This window comes from Hemibagrus wyckioides, linkage group LG23, assembly GCF_019097595.1.
Source record: "Hemibagrus wyckioides isolate EC202008001 linkage group LG23, SWU_Hwy_1.0, whole genome shotgun sequence".
NCBI classification, from domain to species: Eukaryota; Metazoa; Chordata; class Actinopteri; order Siluriformes; family Bagridae; genus Hemibagrus; species Hemibagrus wyckioides.
The window spans coordinates 10,857,443-10,867,980 of NC_080732.1; the positions used below are offsets into that span (position 1 = coordinate 10,857,443).

Genomic DNA, 10,538 nt, shown 5'->3' on the forward strand with positions numbered 1-10,538 from the left:
CAGAATAAATGTTTTTATCATTTATTAAACATTTTAGAGAACATTATACTTGTTGCAATCATGCTGTTTTTTTCTAAATAACTGTACAATTTAGAGTCAAACAAAAATATGATTTATTTTTATCACTGATATTTTTTTGCAGCAACATTCATGAATCTTGAGGCTTCTGCAGGACTCCAATACCAAGCTTTACCAGCATCAGAATACTGTAAAAGAAAAATGACATCCACAAATGAGACTACATGCCATGCTTATTCCAAATAATTATTATAGGCACTAAAAGGGCCTGTCTCCTTTGTGTAGTATGAGAAGCTGTTTAAACAGAAAAATGTTTGCTCCAGAATTATCTATGAGGTTTATGGAAAATGTGGATATTTTACTGAAAAGGCTCATAATCCAGTCTCCAGGGACCTTGTTTGTCAAGTGTGAACACGAATTACCTGGCTCCAGCCACTATACCGGCAGGCATTATCTTCCGAGAGTTGTAAAATCTTTTCCCCATGAGAGCAGCCAAGGTTCCTGATGTAGCTGCCCAACACACATAGAAATTATTAATACACAGTATCTAATAAAATCAGTTCATGTTCATTTCAAAGACTGAAGTATTAGGATTTCGCACAAAGGATTTTTTCAACTATGTCTGACTGTAAAAAAAAAAAAAAAAAAGGTCAACTATTCTTTTATTCTATTATGTCTAGTAAATTTATCCTAAACCTGAAGAAGGTAAATGAGACATCATCAAGGGTGCACACCTGTGTGATCTGCTCATAGGGGCTTTCACTCTGGAGGTTTAGTGAGAAACAGAGCTTTGTTTGCATAAAAAATGACTACCTGTAGGAAGTGCTCAGAGTTCAGCTGCCCTGGAACTGTGAATGCAACTTATCCTGAACAAGTGCAGACCACAGTATATGTATTAACCTGCACATGTTTTTAGCCGATGATGACATCAATAGTTTGCAGGACATGTGTCAGTAGCAGGGGAACTTTGTGAGACACAGAAGAAGTGACATGCCCTGCTATACATAATAGCACCAAAATCATTTTGAAAAAAAATGAAAAAATTGATGAGTCGTGTTGTTTTGTCTTTGCCTAAAATCAGACCCCTTGAACCAGACCAAGATTCAGACCAGACCAAGAGGTGACCCAAGTGAAAAAGGACCCAGTTGTCCTTTCGTACACTATCCCTGAAAGAGGTCTGCTTAAGCAGTAAAGGGATTTCAGTGTGTGGTCTCAGACCCTTTTAAAGTGAATTGAACAGAGAACATCTTGGGAGGTTGTCTAAGTATAGCTTGCTAACAACTTGCTTGCTGAAAACAAATTACTCCAGACTCGCATGTTTTTTTTCCATTCGCCAATTCTGATACAGGCTTCCATACAATTGCACTATTTACTAGCCATATATACTAGACCTCTCTAACATTTGTTAGCCAATTATATAGTAAAAGCTCATATACAGATATACAAATTAATAATGTTTTTGTTGATTAGTAACACAATTATTGGTATTGGGAAAGTCTCCACAGACAGAGAGTTTTCCAGTTTCACTGTAACAGAAAACAAGATTATTTTTGTCTTATTAACAAGATAACCGGTCCTTGATTCACTGGAAGCCTGCAACATTAGTGTAAAAACATTTAAAAGTATTTTTAATGACAAAACTGAAAATTTGATCTGAAAATTGCTGTAATAAGGAATGACATTGAAAATGACCTCTGGGTGAAAACTGCTTTATATCAGACCAGATGACAACCCAGTCTGATTATTTTCCTATAACAGCATGCCCCATGATGATTTGCTCCTTAATTATTTACTATGGTATGTGTGTGTGTATGTGTGTGTGTGTGTGTGTGTGTGTGTGTATGTGTGTGTATGTGTGTGTGTGTGTGGGGGGGGTATTAATTGACCTGATTAGATACTGTATACGTTTGCATAAATAACTGAAAATACCAACCTAAAGACACCCAAATGTCTTGGGAGTTTTGCGATATCTTGTAGGCACCAAAACCTGCTAGACCTCCAAACAGCAGTCCAGCTGCCAATGAAGGGACACTGCCTGCAGAAAGCGAGACGGTCAGGTCAAACCTCCAGATAAATCCACAGCGTTGTGTAATGGAGATGAACATTACAGCAAATTTCTATACATTAAAAGTCACGGTATAAATCGTGTTAAAAACGATCTACTTGAACTGAGCTATGTATTCATGTTACCCATGGTTATATATTACAAATATAACGAGGATTGAAGAAGACCTGCTTTGACATAACCCATAACTCCTCCGGACGCAACGAGGGCTGCATATCCATATCCAGCCCAGTCAACTGCCATCATCAGCGCCTATCAGTGCAAAAACAAACAAACAGACAAACAAACAAACAAACAACAACAAAAATGATCATTTCACAGTGCGCTGATGTTAAGTAAGCACATGTGCCTCAAAAGAGTGACTTGATCGGATTGTAGTACAGCTGTGTTTAAATCTATACATTGTCTCAGTGTATGATTAAAAAAATAGAGTTAATGTCTACTAATGGCAATGGAATAAATGTAATTATACTCACTTTTTAAAAGGTAGCTTTAACTAGCTTAGAGTCAGTGCTTCTCGCGACCAACCAGTGAACTTTCCTTTAGTTTCCGGTGTGACGTAGTTCATGGATGAATGATGGGAAATATAGTTTTTTGACACAGCGCTCCCCAAAAGATTAAGAGTAAGTTAAGTTAGGGGGAAATTTCCTGCAATACCTCTGTCACGCGCGCGCACACACACACACACACACACACACACGCACACACGTAGCAAATTATAAGTTATAGTTAACGCTTCTTACTGAAACATTCCCATGCACAGTCCTTTGCTACCCCCTACTGATTAGAGGCTAAGCACTCACCACACACCAGACATCCCATTCCCAAACCATGAGCATGAGCAAAGTTCAGGGATCCAGGCGCTGTGCAGGCAGCTCAGGTACTTCGACACCAAGCTCTACACTGGGTCATGCTGGAACAGGTTTGGGCATCTTAGTTCTATAAAGGAAGTCTTAAAGCTGCAGCATATACAATAATCTGCTTCTAACTTTGTGGCAATATTTTGTAGTCTCACATATGGATGTAATGGTAATGTGTCAGCAAAAATTTGTCTATATTGTTCATCATTCTCCTGAAAACACATTATTTATTTATTTATTTTACATTTTAATGAAATTAAATATAACATTTCAAATAACTGCACAAGCTATTGTTAGTTAAAATGTCCATTGTTAAAAGCGCTATACAAATAAATTGAATTGAAAATAATAGATCCTTATATACAATTAACTGTCTGAAACTACCCATGAATTAAGTCATTTTAAATGTACTCGTTCATTTCCTTCTTCTCAGTGCTTATTCAAAATTTGTTTGCATGAAATTAACCTACAGCATTCATGCTCAGTTTCTACCAACCACTGTGGACTACCAACCACTTTAAGATCAACGAGAACCCAGTGGAGAGAGTAGTGGTATAATTTCTGGTATCTACATTTTCATAGTGTGCAGGACCTGTCATGGTCCTGTCACACCAACATCTTGGCAAAGATGGCTCAGCATTGTCTTTACCACATTAGACACTTAAGGACTTTAAACTACCCTCTCAGGTGCTAAGGACCTTTTACACCTGCACCATTGTGAGCATCCTGATGGGAAGAATCACAGCCTGGTTAGGGAATAGCACCAAGCAGAACAGATCGGCTCTCCAGAGGGTGGTGTTATCAGCTGAGTGTACCATCCGCACTGAGCTCCCCGACCCGCAGTCGATCTACAGCAAGCAGTGCTGGACCAAGGCCAAGAAGATAGTGAAAGATAGCCATCCAAACAATGGGCTTTTCTCTCTCCGCTGCAGTCAGGGAAGCGCTTCTACCCCTTGAAGGCAAATACAGAAAGAATGAGGAGGTGCTTCTTCCTACAGGCCATCTGGGCCCTCAACCAGGACAACACTTAGAGCTTGGACTTGTCTCACAACATCTCTACCTCAACTAGAATTTTTTGCACAACACACCGTACAGATTTGCACTACACTGCAGATAAATAGCAATACTATATTCAGTTTACCATATTCATCAGTCATTGTAGTGCATTCATATGCTATATATTTCTACATTTTGTCTATTTGTTTTTCCTTGTACAACTAATTCCATTTATTGTACAACTTCCATTCTATTTTATTTTATTTTATTTTATTTTATTTTATTTTACTTTTAAATTCCATTTTGACTGTTTTTATTTTGAGTCTCTTTTTATAACCTGGACAGCTGTAAAAAGCTGTGATGTTAACAGGTTGAAAGAGCGAGCAATCAGTGTTTAAAAGTGCTTAAATCTCATCTGATATCTAGAGACCTAAAAATATTCTATTTTCAATTTTATTTTGTACCCTGAGTTGTTGTGGTGGCTATCTTATACCATAGGATACAGACATAGAGGGTTAGTTAACATACATAGACATAACTGTAGACAAAATATTTTAATAGGAGATATTCTAACTAAATGACATCAATAATGACATGTGCTACATGTAAAAAAGACATCAAAATGAATGCCAGAATATTGACCAAAGCATCACACTGCCTTCAGGTTTGCCTTCTTCCAACAGTGCACCCTTATAGGTAAGCAACACACCGGGGTATCCACATGATGTAAAAGAATGCATGATTCAGCAGAGTGGACCTCCTTCTTCCATTGCTCTATAGTCCAGTTCTGATGCTCACTTGCCCATTGTAGGCACTTTTGCCAGTGGACACGGTTCAGCATTGGCATTCTGACCAATCTACAAATATGCAGCCCCTTATGCAGTAAGCTGTGATGCATTGTGTGTTTGCATTCTGCAGTTTGTGCTACAGTAGCTTGTATGTTGAATTGCATCAGACAGACTAGACTTTGCTCCTCACACACATCAGTGAACCTTTTGTGCCTATGACCCTGTCACCACTTTTGGTAAGTACTAACCTCTGCTTAACTGGAACACCTCACCCTGCCATTTTGGTGATGCTATGACCATGTCGTCTAGCCATCACAATCTGGCCCTTGTCAAAGTCACTCAGTTCCTTATGCCTGGACATTTTTTCCTGCTATTAACACATCAGCTTTGAGAATTAAATGTTCACTTGCTGCATAATATATCCTCCTCCTTGACAGGTGCCATTGTTATGAGATAATCAGTTATACACTCCATAGGTGAGTTTTAATGTTTTGTCTGATTGGTATGTGTGTATGCATATTGTTGAACTCTAATGTACACAAATCAGCATTAAAAACCAGTCTTGTAGAGTCTTTGGCAAGCCAGAGCAGTTTTGATAGCACAGTGAAGACTTACACAATATTAGGTAGGTGGTTTTAATGTTATGGCTGATCAGTGTACATGTGCGTGAGATGGCTGATCTATTAACAATCATACATATATAACCTGTTCATTTATTTATTTAATCACATAATAAATTGATGAATATATTGTTCTTAGTTGAGGGTGTTTTTCAAAATGATCTAGGTCTCTAGGGAAACTTCAAATCATGTGTCCTGCTCAACTTTCAAGACAAACCTAGGTACATATATTTGTGGAGGCTCCAAAAAATTTTCCAAAAAAAAAACTGGGGGTTTCTTTAAAAAAAAACAAACAAAAAAAAACACCATCAGTATACACTCACTGGTCCATTTATTAGTGGCCATGATGCACCTGAATATTCATGCTTGATTTAATTATCCATGATTTAAAATGTATTCACTAGATGGAGACAAAGTACAATAATAAAAAAAAAGTCCATTTACCACAATTCTATCAGCAACTTCATGTCATTAACAGAAACACGTTTTTTTAAATATCAAAAAATATTTTTACAAAAACAAAATTGAATATATAACCTAAAAACAGTATTTATTTTTTTTGTTCTAGTTGTTTTTGCATTACACTAAAAAGGAAAAAAAAACTAAATATACAACTGAACAACTGAATATACAAATAATCAGGTCTTGGAAGTAGCTATTAAACACAAACAAATAAGCAAATTCATGTGAACCTAATGACATGTAAATGAGATGCTAAAATACACAAGTGATCTTTCTTTCTTTCTTTCTTTCTTTCTTTCTTTCTTTCTTTCTTTCTTTCTTTCTTTCTTTCTTTCTTTCTTCTTAATAATAATACTTTTTCTTAATATTATTAATATTTTTGTTAGATTTGGTTTATTAAATTGTTTAATGTTTCCTTTTAAGTTTATTTTATTATTCATTCACACATTTTGTAATGCAGGCTTTGGCAATACAAATATTAAACTGTTTATTATGTCAAGGAAGCACATATTCTCTTCTATATACATGGAGATTTTGGACATATTATACAACCATTATAAACATATATTTTACATGTATTATATAACCATTCCAATTTATAATGTGTAGTATCATAGTGTCATTAAAATTATAACGAATATCTGCTATTAAAAACGCTGCTGTAGCCTTGCATAGGCCTTGACTCTCCTGGGAGCACAGTGATGCTGCAGGCACACACACACACACACACACACACATTTGTCTACTCCACCATTTCTGACCACAGGACACACATTACCCAATGGGTGTAATTATTTTGCATCGAATGGCTTTTTCCTCTCTCTTGTTTACTTGCACTCACTGTCTTTTTTTCTCCCCTCTTTCCATCTGGGTCTTGATCCAGTGCCCTGCGAGTCAGCCGTAGGGATTCAGTAAGCTTATAGCAGTGTGTGCTGAATACCGCTAATAGTGGCATTAAACAGGTGGGGGATTACACGACTCACAACCCTGGCAAGAGCTCACATCCTGGGGCTAAACAACCTGCCTGGCCTCCACTGCCTTTCTCTCTCTCTCTTTCTTTCTCAGTTTCTCTCTCCATCTCTTGCGTACACTTTAACCTTTACCTTTAACTCTTTAACTGCATTCTCTCTGTATCTCTCTCTTTCTCTGATTGTTTCTACTCCTTTCTTTATCTTTGTATATCCCTATTTTTCCTCTTAGCTGGCTTTGTCCTTGAGCAAAGAGCAGATCACTAATCCTGATACTCCCTGAGTGTCTGCACTCCAGAGACAGGAAAAGAGAGTATGCTATAAGGAGAGTAAGGAAAGACAGAAATGTCAGCCTTTCCTGGACAGAGCTCTGCCTTGTCACACTGTTTGGTTGGAGTTGGTGTTCTTGTTCTTGAGGGCCTGTGTATGCAGTCGCTCCTGACTGAAACTTAACATATGCACTCATCATCATGTGCTTTTGTTGAAAGCCAAACTTTCACCCAGTGACCTTGTCAACAGTGTCACACAGTGCTAAACTGTAAACCTCCTGAGGTAGAAAATCATTGTGTCGCTTACGATTAAGGTTCACAGCAGTCTCCAGATTTGAAGGCCACAGTGTATGTGTATGTATTTCTGTTTCAGTTTCTGTGTCGATCCTTGGACTTCCTCCATGCCCCCCAACCACCGCACCCACACACACACCTAAAAACCAAAACCTTTTGACCATTTTTATTAGAGCACTATTAGTGCACAGGAATGGTATACTAATTCTCTTGCACCATTTGGGGGAAGTTTTTGAGGGCCTGTGTTTTTTCCATTAAAAGCTCGGGGGTATGTGTTGGGAGCAATGCCGGGCTGGATCAGGAGCTCGATGGCTGCTTTGATGGCAGACCTGGACAGAAAAGGCCTGCCAGGCACAAACTGTTCAGTCTCATGATGTCAGGAGGACAAAAAAAAAAATAAAAAATTAGGCAGCACCACAGCACAGAGACAGATGACACCCAGCAGGAAGCTGCAGCTAAATCTGTAAGCAGCCACAATCCAGCTGACTTGCCCTAGGGTACCTGTCTCACTGAGGATGGATTCACAGCACACCGTGAGCTGTCAAATTAGCTCATCACACTGGAAAGGCTGAGGAGACGTGGCCCCATGTCGTGAACAGCGATGATTAGAAAACGTTCATTTATTGTTGCTCCTCAGTCCCTGTTCCAGGATAATAATAATAATTTATTTTAGACATTTATAAATGTAGCTTAAAATGATTTCAATCCAAAAGATTTTGGTTCTTATCTATGCATTCTAGTAATTGTAATTGTGTTATGTTCCTTTATTTATGAATAAAAATGAATAAGCAAAGTATCACATCACAGAAATAATAACAAATAAATACTTTAGTAACTACAGCCGAACATATGACCTTGCAGTTAAGAATATCGCAAGCATTGTGCATGCACAAACACAAAGATATACATGCAGCTGTGTAATCACTGTGTCTACACACACACACACACACACTCATTTACAGAGAAAGAACTGGCTGAAGGCATGTTTAGAGTTACTGCCTATGTTGAACAGTCACCTGGGATGTTTGCGGGGAAGTAGAAAATAGACGCATTCGGTTGAATAGAGTTGTGACCTCATTAAAGAAAACAAAATATGATCAGAAACTGAAACAAAGGAACAAAAAGAACAAAGAAAATGGACATAATAGCAAACATTTCCCTTATACATTGTGTCTTTGCACAAAAAACTAGAATGCACACTTGTCCTCATTTCTTGGCAAGAAGTAAACTCTGTGATCACCCAGGTGTTTGCAGAGACTCCTGGGGGATTTTTTGACTGAAATCAGCTAAGTACATAAAGCTTAGCTCAAATTCTACCATTTTTCCAGCATAATTAAAATTCATATTCAGACAGTTTCCTCCAATACATTGTAGGATAGCATTTAAAATAAGAATCGTTGTATGAATGAAAATGATTCTGCATCAGTGGAGAGTTGATGTTAAACTGAGAATGTTTCGCTATAAAAAGTAATTATATTACTATTATTAATTATATTGTAATGGCAATACTTATGCCATTGCACTTATTTGGCACCTGTGTAGCAGTTTATAATACACACAAAAGAAATGTAACTATCTGATAAAATTTAGAAAGCTTGGGATTTCATTTGAATGTTATTTATTCCACTTATAATAGGAAAATGAAACAATTCAGAAAATCAAACCTTCATAAAATAAGTTCTGGAATGTGGCTTTCTGAGGCTTAATCTGTATCATGAAACATGGATCAATATCCTAAACATAATCAAATTCATTTAAAAATTGATCATTTAATTGTTCACATATTTAACAGATAACACACACAGCCCTAATAATATAAAACTTTAAAAGGTGTATAGTCAAATGAATAGCCCGCAGACAGAAAAGGGGCCTTGCTTATGTACTGTAATTTTTTGTATTAATGGCACATATAACCAGCATCATTCAGATGTTAATCCACAAGTATGATGTAAGACTGAACCATTTCCAGCAAAATGGGTCTAGGCAAGATGTTACAAATTGAGAATCAAATTGTCAAGCAAAATGAAGCAATTCTATACACAGATGTGAGCGCTTGTTATTTTATCCAGATGTGAGAAAGACAGTAGCTCTATTGTGATGCTGATGGACTGGATAGCATGAAGCACTGATATAATATTCTTTAACAGCAGTGTGTTCATCAACACAGCCTATAAAATTCCACCAGGCTCACCCCTCTGGTTGCATGATCAGTTCAAAGGCTTTAAGATGGTGGGCACTGGACAAAGTGACCCTCTAGCAGTGGAGGATGTGGTTGGGAAAGAACACGAGACCAGATTTGCTCCCTCCCGGGCCTTCTGCACAATAAGGAACCTTTGTCATGCATCCTGATGCGCCACTCTTGGGTGCAAATGTCGATTTCACGCCTGCCTCAAGCACATGTGATTTTCAAAGGAGCCAGAAATCAGCAGTGTGTCATGTGTACTTAAAAATAGCATAAAACATTTGCTTTCTTTTAACAGTCCCCAATAAGCAAACAGTCATCTTGGCTAGATGATCTTCTTGTCAGAGGAGATAAGCCTGAAGGTAAGTGACCTAAAGTGGAGAAATAGAAGAATTTTCAGCCTAATACAAATGTCCTTTGTTTACTCTTTCCTAAAGTCTTCTATGTAACAACTGGCTAAAATGCCATGATAATTTAACATTTCCCCAAATGAAGCCAACACAACACAAACCCTCCAGCTTGCCAGTTTTTAATATGTTTCTGTAAGTTTTAATTGATTTCCAAGCATGAATGCATATTAGTGAGATAAATGTAATTTATATTGTCTACTTTATAAATATATATTTAAGGCCAACTAAAGAATTATTAGAACTGTTGGTAAAGCTGGGTAAAGGAGCATTTTATAAAAATGTCTTTGTAGTTAGTCATCTAAATCTTACTGAAAATATGAGAGAAAGCAAATTCATTAGAAAACAAACAAACAAACAAACAAACAAACAAACAAAAACTTAATAAAATATATTTGTAACAAAATAACTATTAACATGTAACATGTAACAGAAGTTACATGTTTCTATCTATATTTTGTTTTATAAAGTCATCTGAGTACTTAGGAACATTTCCTTTTTGACTCGGTTATTAGTATGAATGAAGTTAGACATAAGCCAGATTCCCTTAATCCTTCAATATGGTGAAAATGAGAGAATATTCAAATGAAATGAGACAAAATGGTGTTG

At 37.0% G+C, this 10,538-nt stretch overlaps 1 protein-coding gene across 1 annotated transcript; it reads right to left on the reverse strand.

The window, feature by feature from the left end:
- Positions 1–5: 5 nt before the first annotated feature.
- tmem14ca (transmembrane protein 14Ca) lies at positions 6–2,717 on the reverse strand. The gene is made up of 5 exons (XM_058376476.1): positions 2,560–2,717; positions 2,251–2,335; positions 1,952–2,053; positions 441–528; positions 6–206 (listed from the first exon to the last, which is right to left on the reverse strand). Exons 2-5 carry the CDS (start codon positions 2,327–2,329, stop codon positions 149–151), a joined length of 327 nt encoding a protein of 108 aa, XP_058232459.1. The 5' UTR covers positions 2,330–2,335; positions 2,560–2,717; the 3' UTR covers positions 6–148.
- Between the last annotated feature and the right edge of the window lie 7,821 nt (positions 2,718–10,538).

Coding starts and splice junctions, on each gene's coding strand:
- tmem14ca (XM_058376476.1), bottom strand. CDS start 2,329: ATGATGGCAGTTGACTGGGCTGGATATGGATATGCAGCCCTCGTTGCG. Junction 529..1,951: donor AGACATTTGGGTGTCTTTAG/GTTGGTATTTTC, acceptor TGTGTTGGGCAG/CTACATCAGGAACCTTGGCT. Junction 207..440: donor GGTATAGTGGCTGGAGCCAG/GTAATTCGTGTT, acceptor TTTCTTTTACAG/TATTCTGATGCTGGTAAAGC.